This window comes from Plectropomus leopardus, chromosome 8 (assembly GCF_026936395.1).
Source record: "Plectropomus leopardus strain MGB_pleo_1.0 chromosome 8, ASM2693639v1, whole genome shotgun sequence".
Lineage (NCBI taxonomy): Eukaryota > Metazoa > Chordata > Actinopteri > Perciformes > Serranidae > Plectropomus > Plectropomus leopardus.
This window is the reverse complement of record NC_142183.1, coordinates 32,403,900-32,426,613: the sequence shown is the minus strand read 5'-3', so window position 1 is coordinate 32,426,613 and position 22,714 is coordinate 32,403,900. Positions and strand designations below refer to the sequence as shown.

Genomic DNA, 22,714 nt, shown 5'->3' with positions numbered 1-22,714 from the left:
GTGCACTCCAGTAGAATTATCCTGGGAATAATTGTACTAAGCCTGTATACGGGATCAATATACATGATTTGGGCCAAAGGGTCTTTACTGAAACCTGATCTAGAATTGTGTCTCTTGGCAATTATTGGTTCACTGTGAAAAGCACATAAAGCTACAAAAACTAAATATCAAGAAATGTCTTTTAAGGTTCTGTATGCAGCATTCACATTAATATAGCACATTGGGTCTCATGCAAGAAACTATATACCAACAAATTTTCTCTTATTTTTGCTTGTATCCAGGATTTGTTCTATTTCGTTACCACTCATTGAATTTGGGGATTTACCTATGTTTTCTTATTTTTGCTTTTTTCTCAGGTAAGAGAAAATTTTTGTGTGTTTTGAGTGGCCAAGATAAGAGAAAAAAATCTTGCTTTTGTAGTACACAAATTGTTGTCCAAAACAAGAAAAAATAAGGTTTATATTTGAGGAACATTTAAAAATGCACAAATATGTTCTAGAGCAAATATAATGACTGGATAATTACATTTCAGGCGTAAAGGGATGCTACTTTACTTGGTGAATTGATCTCAATTACTGTAATTTCAGTTACCGTGAGTCCCTCTGCTGACCAGACCTGGAATGTAACTAAATACATTTACTCGAGTACAGTGCCAAAGTACAAATCTGAGTTTACTTTTACATTACTTGATTAATCTCATGCCACCTTCCACTTCTTCTCCACTGCACTTCAGAGGGAAATATTGGACTTTTTACTCCACCACTATTATTAGATAACTACTTTACGATTTAAGATTTGTTTCCATACAGACCAAAAATGTGAAAATATACAAGCAAATCTGAAACAATTAGCTGATTAAATAGAAAAAGTAATTTCTTTTGTGTAAATAAATTTTAATGCAAAAGGGCTTTTCCTTTTCTTTTTCCGTTATATAGACGCTCTGGCATAAGGTATTGTCGAGGCACACGCTGTAAAAACAAACATAATAGCCGGAATCAATAAATCTTCACAGTGAACTTTGTACACAAGAATCACCCAAATTGAGAGTTTAATTATCTGGTTTATCTATTTAACGTCATGCGATGTTATTTAATATTTTCCCAAACACATTCATATTGTCTTGAATCATAAACAAGCAGTCTTTTCTGGCTGCCATGGCTGTTAAGGAAACAGAACGGGTAAAGAATTTACAGTCTTCTATAATTTTCAGGAGAAGCTGGATGTTGGTTATTATGGAAACCAGTTTTATTGACCCGTGAGATTATTAGGGAATGGCTTGTCTTTAAAAAAACAGATGCTGAGGTGTTTGACTCGAATGCAATCCTCAGTGTAAAATTCTCAGTAAAAATAAAAAATAAGGAGGATTACATGACAGGCAGAAACTGGGGCTGATAGAGGTTTATTATCTCTGGTTGCACAAAGAAGAGAAGCAGTAATCTATTCTTGTGCAAGAGGTAGCTTCGTTGTCATAGCAACTGATATCCATTTTTATCCTTCATCTGACAGGTTGAGTGGGCGGGACTTCCGATTTAGCCAGGCATTTACAAAGATAACAGTATGTCAAGATAGTCATCCTCCTGTGATGCTTTCATGTGTTATTGTGTTCAAGTGTTTAAATGTTGATTTTTGCAAATTATTACATTATTACAAATGTGGTGTGTTAGGCTATTGACTCCTAAGTGGATAAAAAGTCTACTACACTAAAAAGCAGACACGCACTGCTGCAATATCTAGTCATATGATTAAAAAAAATGGACAGATCGATAGAAAAGCAGTTAGCTTAAGATACGCTCGTTAGCACTACAGTTACATTTCATACACTACACAACGAAAGTGTAACAGTTTATCACAGTATCATTTTGAAGGAAAGCTTCGACGGTGTAATCGCGTGCTCTTGCTGGCATAAAAGAAAACGGAAGTCAGAGCAGGTAGTCATCTTGCTTCTTTTTTATAATCTCTGGTTTGAAAAAAAAGTCAACAGCATTTCCCAGAAGTCTTTGCAGTTGAACTATCACCCAAAATGTCAGCACCCCTAGAACTCACGCACCGGGGTTATTACAGGACTATTTACTTTAAAGACAACGTTAGGTGTATTTGTTTTACCGTGGTGACAGTCCACTAGCTTAATGTTGCAATAGCCTACATTACATTAATGTTAGTGCGGAGGTATTCCACAGCGAGCTAGCTAGCTAGCTAACGTTAGCCAAAAGTTTATCCTTCATGCTGGTAGGTGTCTGAGTCGGTACCTTAACGGAAACATGTCGTTGTCTCTAGTGAAACGATGGTGTGAAACACCTTTAATAAGACGTGTTTTACAGTTTAAAGTGTACAGAAGGAAAATACAAAGCTATAACATGAGCTACACGCAGCTGAGACACCGCTGGATGAAAAGGCTGCCCGTGTTCACCAGCAGCTTCAACATGGTCAGCACACAAACAGACAAGGTAAAGAAAACATGCAGCACAACTAAGTTTGACTCCATCACTGGGAAACATGAGCTCTCTGTTATATGTTTGCCGTTCATTATCAATAGAGCATTATTTTATATGAATTAATATTATCACAGCTTTACAGATGGAAGCTGAAAGCTCTTAGTTTGAATGGGAGACTGAATGACCAAATACAAATATTAATATATATATTATTATATTATATGCAATAGAATACATTTACTCAAGCACTGTAGTCCGACTGATTATAGAGATATGCTACATTTGTCTCAGAACTGTTTGTGTGAACAAATCAACAATCCACGTGTTAATGCGAAATCTAAAACACCTTTAACAAATACCAAAAAATAAAAAAGATTTGTTAAATCTCAAAAATACATTGTATTCACAAATGCTCTTTAAATTATTTGAGTGTATTCAAAGACATATGTATTTTTATTTGTAGATTTTGTTTTTTGTATTTGCAGAACCTTTATATTTGCAAAATATTTATGAGTTCAGAAATCTTTTTTTGTATTTGTGGAAGGTGCTTTATATTTACAGATTTCTTTTTTATATATACTTATTTTTTCCCATCTCTCTCTCTCTCTATACATATATATATATCTTAAAAGACAAAAAAACCAATATCTCTGCCAAAGAAAGAAAGAAAGAAAAAAAAGGAAAAGTTTAAGACATGCAGACAATTTAATAGAGGTAACGACTACCTGATTTTAGTTAGTTATACACTGTACGCATTTGTATACATAAAATTAAATTACAGTTACAGTTCCCCATCTTCCAAAATCCACTTTTTCTCAAATACAGCTTCCATATTCCTTATTTTGTGAGTCATGTTTTCCATGAAATTTAAACATGTCTTCCCTCAACCTTAATACTTCCAACCAAAAGGTATATAATACTTTGCATGAATAAAAAAATCTGTAAATAATTGGCATTATTTTCTCCACAACTACTCCAGCACTGCGAACATAATCTTTTATATTTTGATATCATTGTTGTTGTCAAGATGAATCTCATATTTATTTTCCAAGCGATATTTACAGTCATATACTTACAGATTGCACAGTAATAGATTGGTTGTCGATCTGTTTATACAACTAGCACTGAGACAAATATTTTTTTAAAAAATCCCCAAACTTATATTCATATGTGTACATTTAATTTACTTGAGTATTCCCATTTTATGCAGCTTTATACTTCTACTCCACTACATTTGTCTGACAGCTTTAGTTTAGCAGCATTTTACCCCTTATCTTTGATGAAAACTATGCATCTCCAAATTTAGATTCTACATGTGAGTTTGTCTGATTAACTGTTGCATTAAGTGTTTATGAGTTAAGACAATTCTACTTTTAAAGCTAAACATAACACACTATTTACTTTTTGTTTTTGAAGAATTACTACTTTTACTTTTGGCACTTGGTGATAATACATACTTATACTTAAGTATGGTTTTGAATGCAGGACTTGCGTTGAAGTAATTTAACAGTGTGGTAGTTCTTGCTTCTTTTAATGAGGTAAAAACCTTGAACAGACACATAGCTGAGCAGTAGTGGTAGAAGAACTAAGTACGTTAACCCAAGTACTGTTCTCCTGTACAAATTTGAGGTTCTTCTACTTTATTTGGGTATTTAAATCTCATGCTATTTTCTACTAGGACGATAGTGTACTTTTTACTCCACCAGAGTAATAACTTTAGTTTCTAGTTAGTCGTTTAAGTCATTTTTCATGTAAAACATTTCACGGTTCCAGACTCCCAAATATGAGGACTTGTTGCTTTTCCTTTCAATTCAATATTTTAATTATTTTGATTCACTGAGTTGATTTCAATTTTTCTGCATTGAGTGCATCTGTTTTCAGTACTATACACTAAATTTATAGCACTAAATATCCCTGATTGTACCTGATTGTACATATTTCATTAAGAATCATTTTCTATGCAGAACTTTTAGTAGTGACAAAGTACTTTTACATAAATAAAGGATCTGAATACATCCTCCACCATTGCTGCTGAAGGGCACACTTAAACTAAAGGGGTTAGAAGTGCTGAGAAACTCAAGCTCATAAAGCTGTTCACTCCGCTTGTGGTTCAGCACAGATATAGAAAAAATAATCTGTCCAAATTTTTTCTTCCAGAGGGGTTATTGTAATAATCTGCAGTTGCTGAGTGACTTACATAATAATTCGCAGGTGTGTCTCCTTTTGTTTTTGAGGACACTGTTGACCTGTCGAAGTTCCCTGTGGACAGAATCAGGAATTTCTGCATCGTCGCTCACATTGACCATGGAAAGAGCACTCTGGCTGACAGGCTGCTGGAGATGACAGGTATGTTTTCTCATCACACTGAACATCAGCTTTTTTGCACCTCATTGTGGCATTACACCAAACGACTTTTTAAGGGACATGAAAAAGAAGTCATGAGAGTTTAAATTCCCTCGGTGTGCACTAACGTGATCTCCATTATTTGGTTAAAGGTGGTCCTAAAACTCAGTCCGAGCTGTCTGCAGTCAGTGTTTTCCCATCTTGGCTTTTCAACAAAATCAAACATGTTAAATATCATCCAAGTTTTCAGTCTTTGCTCATGCAAAAAGTGAAGTTCAGTGACATGAAAAAAACTGGATAGTCAGCAAACATGGTGGAAAAGGAGGAGAAACAGTTGTGGAGTGAACAAGAGTCAGTGTTTATTTTGGCGTGTATCTGATCCACCAACAAGTGCTTATTTAAGTGAAAATTCATAAATTTAGAAACGGTTTGCCTCTCATTCCCACGGTCTCCTCCTACTAAAATAACACAACTAACCAACAGAGGCTGGCAGCAAGTTGAGGTCACAAAATCCCAAAACATTTGTATGCAAAAAGTTTGTATGCAAATACAGTTTACCTGTATGGATTACGTGAATGCTGAAATGACAAGAACACTGTAGATGTTCAGCCTTTTGTCCTGTGTTTGTAGTGTAATGTGTTTTTGAGGGCACGTTATTAATGTGTCATATTTCTAGAAGTGACTTTGGTGTAATATTTTCCACCAGAAGCAGAATGGGAAATAATCTCAGAGTGAATTTAGTCGTAGTCTCGCAAATAGTGACCCCTCAAAATCTCCAGTCTGTGAAATCTGTGTGACTAAAAGCTAACATTGTCTTTAGTCTTTAGTCTTTTTAAAATCTTTCTTAAGTCCTCTCTCATATTGTCCGCGTAATCAACAGTTTTTCCTGAAGAATTATCAGAATTTTGGGTTTAGGTGTGAACACATACGGATATTGATTATGTGAAAATTGAGTGTTAGAATCAGTAAATATATTGTACACTCCCTGCATTAACCCTTAGTGACTGTTTACACACTTTTCATTCTCCATTTTATGATAATGTTGGCTGTATTCATGCATATGGCATACATTTTGGCAAGATTGTTTATTTATTTATTTATTTTTATCTTGGAATTTCTGGCTCAGCTCCCACAGTAAGTCTAAAATACACAAACAAAACTGCTACATTCATAGTATTAAGTGCAAAAATGCATCATTGAAACACATGAAACACCTTGGAATTTGTAGTTTTTACTGTTTTCCACCTGATGACTTCAGTTTTACCATATATTTGCATATGGAGGAAATACATTAGGTGCACTGTCACAATCAATGTTGCCACACATCATTTACAACTCCCAGGCTGTGATTAATACAAAAAACAAAAAATGTTCTGTTGAAAATAATTCATTTTTTTGTGGGTTTTTTTTTGTTTTTTACCATCGATAAACACAGTGATGTCATGAAAAAAACCCTGGCATTTTTAGGGTTGAAATTCTGAACATTAATGAATATTTGATATTTATGATTAGGGCTGATGTTGGTTTAAAAAATGAAAGTAGAAAATCATATTTATTTATAATATTTTTTATAGCCTGATTTTGAAAAGCACATCTTGTGTGCAGAGTGGTATGAGTGTGAGTTTTGGACACTGCACAAAAATTAATAATTTATAGAAATCAGTGTTGCTGCTAATCATTGATATATCCCAGTCTGTGATATTCAGAAAAAAACATAGTGGCATTCTGACAAAAAGCTGGCATTTAAAGGGTTCAATTTCTAAAAATGGATGATATTTGATATTTCTGAAGAGGACTGACACTCACATTGTCAACCATTGAATCACTTATGAGGTTCAGACTAGATTTTTTTCGTATCACAAAAGCTGTTTATAACATCATTAGAAGTAACACACTGTGTTATTAATGGGTGTCATTGACCATCAGGTGCCATAGCAAAGACTGAGAAGAACAAGCAGGTGTTGGACAAGCTTCAGGTAGAGCGAGAGAGAGGGATAACGGTGAAGGCTCAGACGGCCTCGTTATTCTACAGCCACCAGGGACAGCAGTACCTCCTGAACCTCATCGACACGCCCGTAAGTGATCAGCTCAGTGTGATGTCAGGAAGAAGAACTGCTTCCTTTTCTCATCCTTCATGGTTGCTGCATCTTCTCAGCAAAGAGAAAGTGAAGAGTGAAAGATTGAAAGATTTTATGTGTTCCATAATTTCCCTACAATAACTGAAAATGCAATCAAAACAAATAGATGGGATTTTAACCCTAAATCCCTTAGGAACCCAGATCACCAAAAACTGTCTTAATAGGTAATTTAGAGTCTTACATGCATAATAAAACACATATAAATGCTCAATCCAAAATAGTAACATTGTCATTTTAGTTTTTTCACAGTTTCCTGAAGCTGTATTGATTTGGGCGTGGTTATCCCCGATTAATATCATGTAATCTGGATAAAGCCAATCAAAAATTTAATGTCAGGGTGCATTCAGAAACACTCACTCTGAGTGCCGGAGCCACTCTGGCACAAACTGAACCGTGGTTAAATTCGGAGCGCTTTTGGAATGTACCGCTCGATTATCCAGAGCAATGCACTCTGGGAGTGTCAGAGCGACTCTGGGCACTCTGTCTGGGAAGAAGGAGCAGCAAAGCACTGAACGAAGTGAATGTGTGATGAACTTAATTGTTGGTTAATTCATAGAGAAGCAGAACGCTCCGCGACTTTGAACAGCTCTCTCATTTTAGTGCAGAGCCTCAGATTGGATTCAGGAACGCAGTCAGAGTCAGAGGGACGAACAGATCGAGCTGTAGCACGTGGACTCTGCTTAGCTCCGTGGCTGTTGTCGTGGAGACGAGACAGCCGACAAAGGTGGGATTCAGGGAGCTGTCACTCAAAACGCGATCTGCCCCGCCCACAGAGTCTGGAGAAATACTGTTATCCTCAAAATGAGCTGTTTTCAGCTCAGTTTTCTAAATAGCTGGCAACATTTATTTTCACTCAGACTTTTGTAGATTCGAAATGAGACTCTCAACTTTGATATAATATGTTCATTCTCACTATTTCAAGCCATGTTTCAGGAGGCTTTAAGATGGATTGATAATGTGGAACTTCTACAATTTTTAATTTACAGATTTCAACTACAGCATGAGCTCTCTTGTCCAAAGTACTGATTCCAGTTACCTCAGACAAAACTGGCCTCTCACTGCAAGAGCGAAAAAAAAACCCTTCAAAAAAAAATCTGTCACTTAAGTTGTCCATTAATAGAGATATGAAAATAAGTCTACAACTCTTTTGTCATTATCATGTCTAACTGTTTTTTAAATCTGCTGCAGGGTCACGTTGACTTCAGTTATGAAGTGTCTCGATCGATTTCTGCGTGTCAAGGTGTCCTGCTGATTGTTGATGCCAATCAGGTACAAAGCTAGTTCCACTGCTCCCATTGTTCTCAGAGAGTTCTTGTGGATGTATGTAATGTAGTTGTTAATATTTTTGCTGTCATGTGAAGGGGGTTCAAGCGCAGACGGTGGCCAACTTCTACCTGGCTTTTGAAGCTCAGCTGGCAATCATTCCTGTCATCAACAAGGTACCAAGAGACCTATTTTTTTTGGTTTAATCTCATTTTTCTACTTGACTGCTGTTCAGCGTGCCTTTCTAATTTGTCGTTTCTCCCGTAGATTGATTTAAAAAATGCAGATCCAGAGAGAGTTGAGTCACAGATTGAAAAGGTGTTTGATATTCCGCATGAAGAATGCATCAGGGTGAGTGGGAGCACATGAAAGCTGCCTTTTAGTTTTCAGTAACACTTATTAAAAAAAAAAAAAAAAAAGCTTTATTTGTGATTTAATCTATTTCAGATTTCAGCTAAACTTGGAACAAATGTTGAAAAGGTTCTCCAAGCGATCGTGGACAGAATTCCACCGTAAGAAGATTTATTTGGTTTAATTTCTCACATTAAAACATGTGTGATGCATTAAAGTGACTTTTTTTTTTTTAAAATATTCTCAGGCCTGTGGCGAATATCAATGACCCATTCAGAGCCCTAGTGTTCGACTCCAATTTCGATCACTATAGAGGAGTGGTAGCCAACATTGCTGTGTTTGGAGGACGGGTCCGGAAAGGGGACCGGATCGTGTCGGCACATCTTGGCAAAACTTATGAAGTTAACGAGCTGGGGCTTCTCCGGCCAGACGAGCACCCAACCCAGAAACTGTACGTGTCATTCTTCCTCCTCTGGTCTCATTTCTCCTACCTGTTATCTCATCCAATGCAACTGGTATTGGGATTAGAGCTAGAACATTTAGCGAACAATTAAAAAATGTATTATTTAAGAGAGGTCTTATTTAAGTGTTTTTTATTACTTAAGAGAAGAGGAAAGTAAGAATACATTTGTGAACCCAGAAATCAGTGGGTGCTAAAAACAAATTGCAGATACAAAAACAAAATTAGAGTAAATGTGTTTATATATATATATATCGCTTCCTGCTTGAGGCTCATTGTGTGAAATCAGACTCTGTATTCCTGCAGCTACCTGTGATTAACAATCCAGCCTGCTGTGCTGTATGTGCACAGTTTTATTAGTGATAATCAATGTTGATAATCACAGGAATTTGTTGAGCATTCGTCCAACTGTCCGCTAACGTGTTTGATTGCATTGCATTAGCGTAACTCTCCTCAACTGCTGTGCAGGTTTGCAGGCCAGGTGGGCTACATCATAGCAGGGATGAAGGATGTGAAGGAGGCCCAGATCGGCGACACACTCTACCTCCAGGAGCAGCCGGTGGAAGCTCTTCCAGGGTTTAAACCCGCCAAAGCCATGGTCTTTGCTGGTAACAAAGTTTTGTTTCCTCCGCAGCAAATAAAATTACTGAATATTTGGAATAAGAAGCGGGACTGATGACACTGTTCTTTTAAACACCACATGCACTGATGGAATTATTCAGCACATAAAAATATTGTCCCTAAATATCCCAGTATCACTGGACATGTAGTGAAACCCCCTCCGTGCATGTTGTGTCCTCTAGCTGGTACAGTAAGTGCGCTCAGCACTTTCCACAGTAAATGAAAAGAGTTCTTTTTTGCTGATGATGTGCACTCTGTCTCTTGTTTTCTGTCCCTCAGGCATGTATCCGATGGACCAGTCAGAGTACCCGGGACTTCGCAGCGCCATTGAGAGGCTGACCCTGAATGACTCGAGTGTCACACTGCAGAGAGACAGCAGTCTGGCCCTGGGAGCAGGCTGGAGGTGAGGACGGCTCCTTTGAATGAGAATGAAAACTGTTTTTATTCCCTGTCACATCGCATGTAGTGATCCGTTCCAATGTTAGTTTCTTAAAAGCGGAGTGTGGACACTGAGCAGTGCAACCAGGGAAGTTTTGACCCCTAAAGCAATCAGAATGCTTGGAGGTTTTTCAAGTAATTTGTTGTTGCAGAAACACTCTCCACTTTTCTTCAAAAGACACCACATTTAGAAGATCTTTCACCAGTTTCTACACAAACCTGGACATCATTTAATATAATTAACCCTTAGGGATGCATTGTTTGACGCATTTTACATGCTTTTCATTCTTCGTTTCTTTATAATTTTGGGTGTGTTCGTGCATGTGGCATAGCTTTCGTATTTTTTTGTATTTTTATTTAATATTGGAATTTCCAGCTCAGCTCCTACACAAAGTCTAAGTTACACTGTGGAAACAAAGTTGTTACATTCAGACTGTTCAGCACAAAAAAATGCACCATTGAAACCCATTCAAACTGCAGTTTTTGATCCCACAGCCATCAAAACATAAAAACACACATTGTATTATTTCTGGGTGTCATTCAGGGCTTTTGCTTTGGAATTTGTCATTTTTACTATTTTCTACCTGATGACTTTTTATCGTATCTGGAATATGGAGAAAATGCGTCCTATTTCCACTAGGTGCACTGTCACAATCAATGTTGCTGCTAGTCATCAACATATCCCAGGCTGTGATAATCAAAAAGAACCCCAGAAAAACATTTTTTTTGTCTGTTTTTCTTTTTCATCTAAAAACATAATGGCATTATGACAAACAACTGGCATTTAAAGGGTTAAATAACTCAATGTAAGTAGCAAATGATATTAATGCACAATATTTTTTTACGCTTGATATTGAAAAGTTCATTTTGTGCGCAGAGCGATACGAGTGTGTGTAATATTAAAACGGGCCCTGAGGGTTAATAAGGTGGGTGAACCACTTTTGTTGGGACATAGCATATGTTGCCATACTTCACTGCCAAGTTAGAGTTTATTTGACATCGTTGGTCATATACGTTTAGATGATGAAATTGTAATTGATTCCATTAGTGGAAGTGATTTAACTTTGAAGATGCAATTTAATATCAATCAATCATTTATTTATCTAGCAGACGTGAGACATGTGGAGCTGCAGACACATTTGTAGCGTACACAACATACCCCAACAAACCTCACCCACCACCAGTACAAGACAAGCCCTGCTACAATGCTACTGTAGTAAATAATTATGAGAACAAATTTGGCTATAACGCACTTCATAATTCATAATACATGAAGACTCTATTACTTTTATTTGTAACAAGATGTAACCTTTGCTAATCACAAAAAAAATAAAAATTTCGTCAAGACTTATACTTCTTGGCAACCAGTAAAGGGGGCTGATTGTTGACAGACGTGTAGATACGATGGGCGAGTCATGCAGCGAGAGGGCAGCTCTCATGGCTGCTTCAGCTTAGCATCAGCATAAGGAGAGTTTGCAGGCTGGTGAGTTGATGTTGTCATTGTGATGAGTCAAGCCGCTATTGTCCAAAGCCAACCACAAAAAGCTCCACCAAGATTTGAAAAATAGACATAAAAGCCTAACTTTAGCACAAATTTAGCAGACAGACAGAGAGACTGCTGGAAACGTCTGTGCCTACAGCGAGTCTTGCTCAAGGATAAAGTCTTTCTAAACAGGATTTTTGTAATGAAAAGCATGAATATCAATTCTAAACTTTGAGTGACCCTGTGCACCTCTCTGTGCCCCTGCAGACTCGGCTTCCTGGGTCTTCTCCATATGGAGGTGTTCAATCAGAGGCTGGAGCAGGAATACAATGCCTCTGTCATAATAACAGCACCCACCGTGCCCTACAAGGCCATCCTCACTTCACCCAAACTCATCAAGGTAAGAGCCACTTCCTGCTTCTATATTTTCTGTTCTTATAGTAGAGGTGGGCTTCTGCTTTTCTGTCAGCATTTTTTTAATTGTGTTTGAAAAGGTGGTTGCTATTAAAAATACAGAACTTTCAGTGGAGCTTTAAACCCAAAATCTAATGAGCACATCCCAAATTTCCAAGTAAAGGAGGACAAAATGCTTGCGTTTCACTTGTTTAATAAGCTCACATCACAACAGAAATCCGTCAAAGAGCCTTCATTAGAGCATTTCAGGTATTCAGATTCAGTTCAGTAATATGAATAACTGAATATGTCCAGTAATATATTCTGCATAGATGGGAGTTGCAACCAGTTATTGTTTGACCAATCACATTTCTTTTCTAATCTCTCTGGTGTCGTTAGCTTAGACTTAAACCCCGTTACATACAAGACGGGGCTTTACGGAACACTGTGGCCGTCATTGACTGACTATCACAACCAAACACTAGATGGCGTGATGGCATGATACTCATGATACACTAAAAGCACATCAAGCACAAAACACATAAGACAAAGTTACACACAATAGCGCATCACAAATGAATGCTTGTCAAATTAAATTAATTTATAAAATCTAGATTTCATGGTCAGTGAGTACAGCTGAGCTGAGCAGCTGTTAACCATATTTTAAAGGTGGTTTTGAAAGACCTGATAGAGCTGCTGCTCCTCATACCATCAGGCAGAGAGCTCCACTGATTTGTAGCTTTTACAGAAAAGCTGACTGCCCAAATGCAGTGCGACAATACAGTATGTTACAGTCTCGTACAGCAGATAATGTTAACCATCTAACAGAACTTACTGAGTGAGTGTGTACATAGAGTAAAGTAAACGTCAAAGGCAACTTTATTGTCAAATCTGCTCTGTGTGTTAGACATAAAAAATCAGATTCTCTCCATACCCACAGTGCAAAGAAAAGCGTTCAAAGAGAAAATAAAGAACAAAAAATATGTACATAGAATTAAATAACTACCAAAGACATAAGAAAAAAATGTGCATAAAGTAAATATGTACCAAGAGCAGCACTAAAGATGTACCTGAATTATAGTGGAGGAGGGGTCAAACTATTTAGATTTTAATCAACCAGGCATACATTTGAAAATGATCTAAACTTCTCAAAGCTCAGTAAACAAGAACAGACTTTGAATGACTTTGAACTTGCCTCTACATGGCTTATAACAAATAACATGTAACATATAACATGTAGAGATATGCCTGCTGCAACAATATAGCAAATACAAATTATCCCCGCACTTGGAAGAAAATTCCACTTCAGGAATGTATTCAAATTTAAAATGATTCATGTAATTTATATATTTTATTATGTCCGTCATGGTGCAGCATATGTTGGACACACCAAATGGCAAAAATATCAGAGCACAAAACTGCAATTAGTACAGGCAACATGGACGATACAATTCCTAAACTTAATGCTAAAGAAAACCACAGTTTACCCTCTTCATTAAGGTGCTGTGTATCGAGAAAATCATGGTCCCCTCTAGAGGAGGAGATGTTTTAAGGAAACTGTCCCAGAGAGTAATGTTTTGGATATAATGTACACACTCAACTCTGACACCAAACAGACTTAATGATGGCTTTTGCTTAAAATGCTCTTTATGTTATGACTATTTGTAATCATTTCAAACCCAAACTTTGAATGTGACCACTGGAAGATCAGCTGAAATGAATGTTTATTCATTCACATGTGCCTTTACTGCCATCTAGTGTTGTAACAGTGACTCAGTGATGGCCACAGTGTTCTGTGAAGCCTCATATGGTCTATAATGGGGTCGAAATCGGATTGAACTGCACTTGAGATTGGTCCCTGTCTGGCATATCATGTTAAAGAAACAATGTATGTAATAATCTGTGTCCTTTAACATATCACTGAACTGAATCTGTTTCCCTGAAACATGTTGATGAAAGCTCTGCGCTGAAGCACGTAAGCATATTTATGATCCGATGTGAGCCAGTTAAACAAGTATAATATGAGTATTTTTCCTCCTTTACTTGGAAATTTGAGATATGCTACCTTTTAACACATTTTAAAAAATACTCTCAAAGTTGTAACTTAACTTGGAATTAATGATAAACGGAGGCTCTCAAGGTTTAGCTGGCGCTTGGCTGTATAACAACATACGGGAGAAATTTCATGTGAAGTGTTTGAGAGGGCAAATAAACTCTACTATTGCCAAGGGGAGATCACAGCATGATGCATCATGTATGTAAGTTGAGTTTTTTTGGAAAAGCATTTTTCTCATCTCATTGGCAGCAACTTGGAAACTTTTAATCATAAGTTACAGTTTACACCAGTGGAAGTATGATAAAAGTATATGGTCAAGCAGGTAACTTTTCACAGCCATATTTTAAGGCTGTTGGCTGGGCGATATGGCCCTAAAAAAATATAATGATATTTTATTTTGGCAATGATGATATGACAAAATACTGAAAAATATTTTATCATTCATTTCAAGAACTTAAAACAGCAACATATGAAGTGGTATAATTTTTATAGGTCATATATATAAACATATTTCTCCAAAAGCCAACTTCTTATCCTTTGTTCTCTTTGGAAGATCCAAAAAGATTAAGTTGTTTTTTCGGTCACTTGGAACTGTATGCTCTGCATTTTCCGCTCTACTTTCCCGCTGTAACTTGAGGCACACAGCACTGACCACACACACACACACACACACACACACACACACACACACACACACACACACACACACACACACACACACACACAGAAACCTTCTATTTTAACAGGCTGTTATGCTGCGATGACTATCCCACATTCACACATTAGTTTTTTTTAAGCTTCATGTAGGCTTACATTACAACAGGCTTATGACAAAATGACCTGGTGATGTTAACTCCTGAATGCACGCAGCGAGACATCGTGCTGCTGCCAGAGGAGCCGCAAACTGAGTTTATTCTGAACAACTAATCGCCAAAAGGGTTTGAAAACTCCAGGGCTCTTCATAAAACATTTGCGACTGTAGCTCAGGCTCCTGGGCTAATGAAGACATTGATTCACACTTCTGAAGTCGTTTCCCTTTTTCAACTTAGCTTTTCCACCGTTGGACAGCTAGCAATTTCGCTTTTAGCCACCCTTGTTGTTGCCGTGTGTGTAACAGTATGATGTCATTATGTCAACAAGTCGGAATATTGCCATCATCACCATAGGAGTTTTAAAAAATCATTTTATATAGGTATCACCATGAGGGATGTGATATGGCACACAGCTACTGGAGTGTTTTGGGTTTTTATTTTTTGACTGGACTATCACTTTTTTAAAAACTTTTTATTTAGTATTATTATTTTATTTACATAACTTTCAACTCCAAAGGATGTTGCAGGATTTAGTGACAAATTTTGATTTCATTTTTTAAACTACATTTAAAAAATGACAAATAAATCTACCTTATACCTTATTATACAAAACATAGAACACATAACACAGAGGAGATGTTTATAATGATTTCTCATACTTATACTTTTGGCCTTTCTCGTGTCTATCTTCAAACTACTAAGTACATTTTCAATGGTAATATTAACAGAATGTACTGTTTATTTGGCATATACCTCGTACTTTCCCATTTCCATTCTAATGAAAAGAGCACAAGAAATATACAAGTATGACAAAACAGTACTAATAACAATAAAATAAAAACTAAAGTTAATAACAAAAAAATAAACAGAAAGAGAAACAAACAACTAAAAACAAACAAAAAACAAAGCAAAAACAAGAAAAGAAAGAGGTAGCTAGATTTTTGGCCCTGCCTGTGTTAATGGAGACCATTAATATTAAACCTGTCCATTTTCAGCTGTAACCTTGCTGTTATTTTTTTATATTAAACACACTCCTCACCCTCTTTCTCCACTGGTTTATACTAGGGGCTGTGGCTTAGGTAGGAGGCCATTATGATTTTTATTTATTTATTTTTGTCATCCTTGTTGTTGCTGTGTCTATAAGTATGATGTCATTATGCCACCATGTCGAAATATTGCCATCATAACCATATAAATAAATAAAACATGTTATATAGGTATTATTGTGAATGATGTGGTATGGCACACACCTACAGCAGATGTGTGAGTTTTATTTGAAAGGATAAATCTTGTTGGTGGTTGTTGCAGGAACACGGCAGTGAGGAGATAACCATCGTGAACCCTGCTCAGTTCCCAGACAGATCAGTGGTTTCAGAGTATCTGGAGCCGGTGGTACTGGGGACCATCCTCGCTCCAGACACTTACATCGGCAAGATCATGACTCTCTGCTTGGTAAGAGGAAAATAGCCAGTACAACTGAAATCAATGAAAAATTGTCGTCTAAACTTTTTTACCTGAATGTGTTCTTTCTGCGCCATTTGGGGATACATTTTTATTTACCTCTGACACATGTATCTGTCTTTTAATCATCTTGTTTCAAGTGTAGATCTCTTTCTATTAAATCAGAGAAAGAGCTCACAGTGCATTCGTCCTACCGATTATTGGGAAATGCAGTTTGACATGAGATATTAGATTGCATCATTGCTTTTTACTGAATTGATGAATTGGTTGGGAGCCAAACATAAAACAATGCTTGGAAAAATAAGACAAGAACATTTTTTTGTTTTTTTTGAAAATGTTTGTCACATGTTTAGGAGATTTTCCACATTAAAAGAAGTGTATCCACGTCCTTCTTAGGTTATTGAGACTGTAAATTGATGCAAAAATACTGAATTCATGTCATTGTGGTCTTACAGAATCGCAGAGGCATCCAGAAGAACATGGTGTACATAGACGACCAGCGCGTCATGATGAAGTATCTCTTCCCTTTAAACGAGATTGTTGTGGATTTTTATGACCTCCTCAAATCGCTGTCCTCTGGATATGCCAGGTAAAATAAAGCAAGTATGACACACATAAATACACACAGTTAATCAGAAACACTTACTGAAAATGACCTTTTTTTACCTGTTTCAATTCTCGGGTCTCTTTGTTTTGGAGAGGAAGAAATCTTTTCGGATAATTTGGCACAGGTGTGATTCTTGCAAAAGAAACACCACAAGAAGGAGAAACATGATTTTTTTTTGTTTATGTGTGAATAAAGTGGCAAATTCATTAAATGTGACAAAAAAATGTTTTCATAAGAGTTACCAGCTGTTGCTTTAATATGTATATTGGAGCTTGTTTATACTTACATGGTGGAAAGTTACCCACTTGTAGCCTTGAAATACCAGTATATTAAAATGCTAAAAAAATAGAATTTTTCTTAGTTTTTTAGTCATCCTGAAACTTTATGTGCTTCAATGAATCCAGTAAATGAAACCGTCACAAAGCAAGAAGTCTTTTCCTTTCATTTTTCTCTCTCCTGTTCACCTGTCTTCCATTCTTACATTTAACAATGTTGCATGAGTCTTTCTATGAAATACTGTATCACTGTTGACCGACTCTGCAAGCATCCCATGATATAATCTCCTGTAGCTTTGACTATGAGAACGCAGGCTACCAGGCTGCTGATTTGATAAAGATGAATTTTCTGCTGAATGGGCAACCTGTGGAAGAACTCACCACTATTGTACACAGGTACTGTATGTTTCACATCCTAACTGAAGTCACATGCTGTGAGTTTTTCAATTTTCCTGAGGTGTAACTGTGATGCTGCTTAAAAGAGCCTTATTTTCTTCGTCACAGCTGCCCTCATGGTTTAATTATTGTCACTGGCAGATTTCTTTATGAGTTTACATCATTCCAAGGTTATACAGTGCTTCACCACCACAGTGATTCTTCTGAGCCTGTGGAGCATGAAATTAATTCAACACCCAAGATTTAAAGAATGGTCTCTTGGCAGCTAGTCTTGACATTATCTGTTAAAAAAGACTTTACAGCAAAGACGGATTTCATTCCGTTTGCGACAAGGACAATAGAGTGACTTCACAGGTGAAAAGTGATGACACACCCGATCTGTACTCATGTACTTAATACCAAAGCCTGTAAAAACTCTGGTAATTAAAGGGCACTACGCTTCACCAACAATGGCTGCTCTCACCATTTATACACTTTAGCCTTGGAGCCAGGCCTAGTGCAGCTTAGGAAGTCCTTACTCATTAGTTTAAGTACCTTATAGTATGACAAGGGCACACAGTTGTGTGGTGGAGCTCAAGTATTTGCATTACCTATCAAAGGAATAGGTCAGTGTTTTGGGAGATGTACATATTCATTTTCATGCATATCCGTCTCTGTTATACAGTCTATGGTTTGGAGCCAAAGCTAAGAGGTGATTAGCAAAGCTTAACATAAAAAAAATGCAAGGCTGGCTCTGTCCAAAGTTAAAAATTCTTCTACCAACTTGTCTAAGAGCTCATTTTTGCTCAACATTACACACGTAGACGGATGGAACCTTCTGCGTCCATTCTGGCCATATTTGTGCACTTTTTTTTGAAAACTTTCGGATATGGAAGAAACAGATCAGTACCACTGTGGAGGCAGAGATCTTGAAGGCAGTGGCTTGTAGTTCTATTTAGACATGCCTGTAAGAGGAAGAAATTTAAATAATGGCGGAACAGAACAAATTAGTCATGTGATAATTTCTAGTGAAAAAAATTCTCTGTCCACATATTGGAGTGTATTTAACAGCCTTAAAGACCACCACCATCTAAAACGCTGCCTCTGTTTAAAGGTACGATTTCCTCCTCCATCGCTTCATTTGGTGTTATGAAAAACTTTTGACTCTGCCCTCTAGTGCCATCTGCTGGCTGTATCCATGCCATCATAAATACTGTATGGAAGCATGAGGGCAATGACATACATGTGCGAAACCGAGTTAGTTACAGGCTTAGCTGCTTTGAGAGCACCATGGCAAAACTTACCGGGCAAAACGACGTGGTGCACCTGTGGAGAAGGGTATGCAACCAGGCAACCAAATGTTATTAATGAAAAAACAAACTAATCTCTTGTTATCTCCCCCATGCTTCCTCTTACATCTCGCATCTCTCTCTTCATGAAACTGTAACGACACAAGGTATAAATTACTCCTTCATTCTCACACACTCTGTAGCTCTCTCACAGTTAAACAGCTTTCTAGTTTATCAGCATAATAAATGGCATTATATTCACCAGAGCGATTCAGCCGACTGCTCATGCAAACTCAGTGCATGGGTTTTGGCAATTAGTATCTGAATACTGGGCTGACCTTCATAGTCATCAAATACAACTGATATCAACCTTTTGTCTGCATCTGCCATCGCCCCACTGGTCCCAAAAAACAAAAGTGAAGGCCGCCTCTCGCTTGATCTGATTGGCTGCCTGGGAAAATGTGACAGTGACGAGTGGAGCCTTGCGCTAAAATTTTAAGAATAGCACATCAAAAAATAACTAGAACAAAACAACAGATGCACCTTGCCCTTGGTAAGTTATGTTTTCAGCACTGTCGCTGTTTTTATTTTTTAACATTGGACAGAGCCACGCTAGTTGTTTTCGTCTGTTTCTATTCTTTATGCTAAGCTAGGCCAACTCCCTCAAAAAGGGCGTTTCTAGGATTTGTGGACATTTGGGGCTTAGCCCAGACCTCTGTAGGGGGTTCCAGGGAGGATCCTTGCCTGGTAAAGCTTTTTAAATTAAGCTCTGTATTTTTAATGCACTGTGGAACCTTAATTTTAAAAAACGTTTAACTTTCTCGATTAATTATGAATTATGAATTATGATGTTAAAGATGTTAGTAGTGCTGCTATCATTACAGTTGATGGAAAAATAGTATTATGTATACATGTATGAATGTAACTAAGTATATTTACTCAAGTACAAGTATGAACGTAATGACAGATTGTTTGATCCGCACTTTTTTCATTATTAGCCTTATGTATTTAGATCAAGGGCTATTTATAAAATATTATGATGCTAAGACCTAACACCATTTCGTCTTCTGGCTGTAGCTACATACACTATTTAATGTGCTACCTGCAGTTAGATTTTATGTATTGTATTCTTTTGGCTCTAATAGTTGTGTTTTATTGCAGAGAGCGTGCGTACAGCTCAGGAAAGGCCATGTGTGAGCGACTCAAAGACTCCATCCCGAGGCAGATGTTTGAGATCGCTGTACAAGCTTCTATTGGAAGTAAAATCATTGCAAGGGAAACGTAAGTACAACATCAGCAGCAGGATAAAGTTTTTGTTCAAATAATATGAGAGGCAAATATTGTTTTTGTGCAGGAAATGTGCTAAGGAGATTTTAACCTGTCTGAAAAATGTGACATGATTTTATTTGCCTTTCAGAATTAAGGCGTACAGAAAAAATGTTCTCGCTAAATGTGTAAGTAAAGATTATTACTTGCTCTCAACACTTCCTGAATATACAAATGTACTACAAACAGTCTGAATTCTCTCTTTATGTGTTGGCTCTGTAGTACGGAGGTGACATAACCCGGAAGATGAAGCTGCTGAAGAAACAGGCTGAGGGTAAAAAGAAAATGAGACGGATCGGCAGCGTGGAAGTTCCTAAAGACGCCTTCATTAATGTACTGAAGAGAAAAGATAAATAAAATGCAACATAATTAGTATCTTCTTATGTAATAATGTCATTAATATATGCGACAGGTCATTATTATAAAAGGTTCTTCCAGACTTCCTCTCAATAAATTGCTTATTGATGCTGCAAACTGCTACAAGTGTGATCTATGATTGTGAAATTGATTTCCACAATACGCATCATTGCTTCCTCTCTCTGACGTTCAGCTCATAATTTGCCAGGAGAATTTTTTTATGTAAAGATTACATGTTGGTCTAAATCAGTGTCGGTTAAAACCTTCAAATCTTGCTTTCACTTATCCCCAAATATTCAAATGCTTTATTCACACTTCTGCTTGTGACGGTGATTTCCATCTATCATACGACATAAATTTGCTCTTTAAGTTATTAAACAGAGGTATGTCGAGCCTAATTTTATGTTCAGAAAATGATAATTTATCTTACATCAATGACTGTGCTTTTTTAGTGTAGATAATTCTGTGATTGCATTCTGATAAGTTCATCAGTCTTTTTTGTTTTTGGTCGACAAATTGATAGCTGTGATCATTGGTTAACCATTTAGGTCATTTCTTCATTTCTTCCTCCTCCAATGGGAGGCGCCCGGGAGACATCCTGATCAGATTCCCGAACCACCTCAACTGGCCCCTTTCAACGCGAAAGGAGCAGCAGCTCCATCTCCGAGCTCCTCCCTGATGTCCGAGCTCCTCACCCTATCTCTAAGGCTGATCCCAGCCACCCTGCGGAGGAAACTCATTTCGGCCATTTGTATCGGCGAGCTCATTCTTTCAGTGACTACCCAGAGCTCATGACCATAGGTGAAGGTTGGAACCTAGATGGACTGGTAAATCGAGAGCTTTGCCTTCTGGCTCAGCTCCTTGTTCACCACATCGGTCCGATGGAGAGCCCACATCACTGCAGAAGCTGCACAATACCACCTGTCCATCTCATGCTCTATTCTACCCTCTATCCTTGAGATATTTGAACTCCTTCGCTTGGGGCAGCATCTCCCTCCCCACCCAGAGGGGACAGTCCACCATTTTCTGGCAGAGGACCATGGCCTCAGATTTGGAGGTGCTGACTCTCATCCCGACCGCTTCAGACTTGGCTGCAAAGTGCACCAATGCATGCTGGAGGTCACAGTGTGATTGTCCGCAAAAACGAGAGATGCAATTTTGAGGTCCCCAAACTGGACCCCTTCAACCGTCCTGCTCTGCTTTGAGATACTCTCCATGAGTATCACAAACCCTCTACAACCCTGGTAGAGGCCAACACCAACTGGGAACGTGTTTGCTTTATGCTGCGTATGCAGACACAGCTCTCACTTTGGTTATACAGGGACCGGATGGCTCGCACCAGCGACCCCAGTATCCCAGGACTCCCAGAGGGACATGGTTTTAAGCCTTCCCCAGGTCCACAAAACACATGTAGACCTGATGAGCAAACACCCACGACCCTCCAGTAGCCTCGCAAGGGTAAAGAGCTGATCCGTTGTTCCCGGACCAGGACTGAAACCCGCATTGTTCCTCCTGCATCCGAGATTCGACTGTCGGCCGGAGCCTCCTTTCCAGCACCCTAGAGTGAAGTTTGCCAGGGAGGCTGAGTAGTGTGATACCCCTATGATTGGAGCACACCCTCAGGTCCCCTTTTTTAAAAATAGGAACCATTACTCTGGTCTGCCACTCCACAGTCACCATGCCTGATCTCCATTCGCCATTGAACAGGCATGTCAGCCAAGACAGCCCAAAAATGTCCAGAGCCTTCAGCATCTCATCCACACCAGCCGCCTTGCCGCTGAGGAGCTTCTTGACTACCTCAGTGATCTCTGCCAGGGATATGGACGATGGTTCCCCTGAGTCCTCAGACTCTGCCTCCTCTACGGAGGATGTGACGGCTGGGTTCAGGAGCTCCTCAAAGTGCTCCTTCCACCGCTTGACAATATCTCCAGTCTGGGTCAGCAGGTCTCCTCCCTTGCTGAGCACAGCCTGAGACAAGCCCTGCTTTCCTTTCTGGAGATGTCTTACAGTTTGCCAGAACTTCCCTGAGGCCAACCAAAAGTCCTCCTCCATGGCCTCCCTGAACTCCTCACACACCTGAGTTTTTGCTGCCTCAGCTGCAGCTCTTCTAGTACTAGTACTAGTACTTGTCTGCTGCTTCAGGAGATCTCTGAACCAATAAAGCCCAAAAGGCCTCCTTTTTCAGCCAGACGGCCTCCTTCGCTGCTGGCATCCACCAGCAGGTTCTTTGCTTG

The 22,714-nt window shown here is 38.2% G+C and overlaps 1 protein-coding gene across 1 annotated transcript; it reads left to right on the top strand.

The window, feature by feature from the left end:
• The first annotated feature begins 1,984 nt into the window (after positions 1–1,984).
• Positions 1,985–20,597, top strand: guf1 (GTP binding elongation factor GUF1). Its single transcript, XM_042493945.2, has 17 exons — positions 1,985–2,444; positions 4,667–4,778; positions 6,702–6,850; positions 8,102–8,182; positions 8,275–8,352; positions 8,444–8,527; positions 8,624–8,688; positions 8,775–8,978; positions 9,456–9,595; positions 9,888–10,011; positions 11,797–11,929; positions 16,099–16,242; positions 16,707–16,840; positions 17,428–17,529; positions 19,959–20,078; positions 20,215–20,251; positions 20,346–20,597. Exons 1-17 carry the CDS (start codon positions 2,259–2,261, stop codon positions 20,478–20,480), a joined length of 2,028 nt encoding a protein of 675 aa, XP_042349879.1. The 5' UTR covers positions 1,985–2,258; the 3' UTR covers positions 20,481–20,597.
• The last annotated feature ends 2,117 nt before the right edge of the window (positions 20,598–22,714 follow it).

Bases quoted from the DNA above. Each gene is read 5' to 3' on its own strand.
- guf1 (XM_042493945.2), top strand. From the start codon at position 2,259: ATGTCGTTGTCTCTAGTGAAACGATGGTGTGAAACACCTTTAATAAGA. The intron at 8,183-8,274 runs GTACAAAGCTAG...TGTCATGTGAAG, and splicing joins TGATTGTTGATGCCAATCAG to GGGGTTCAAGCGCAGACGGT. The intron at 10,012-11,796 runs GTGAGGACGGCT...GTGCCCCTGCAG, and splicing joins GCCCTGGGAGCAGGCTGGAG to ACTCGGCTTCCTGGGTCTTC.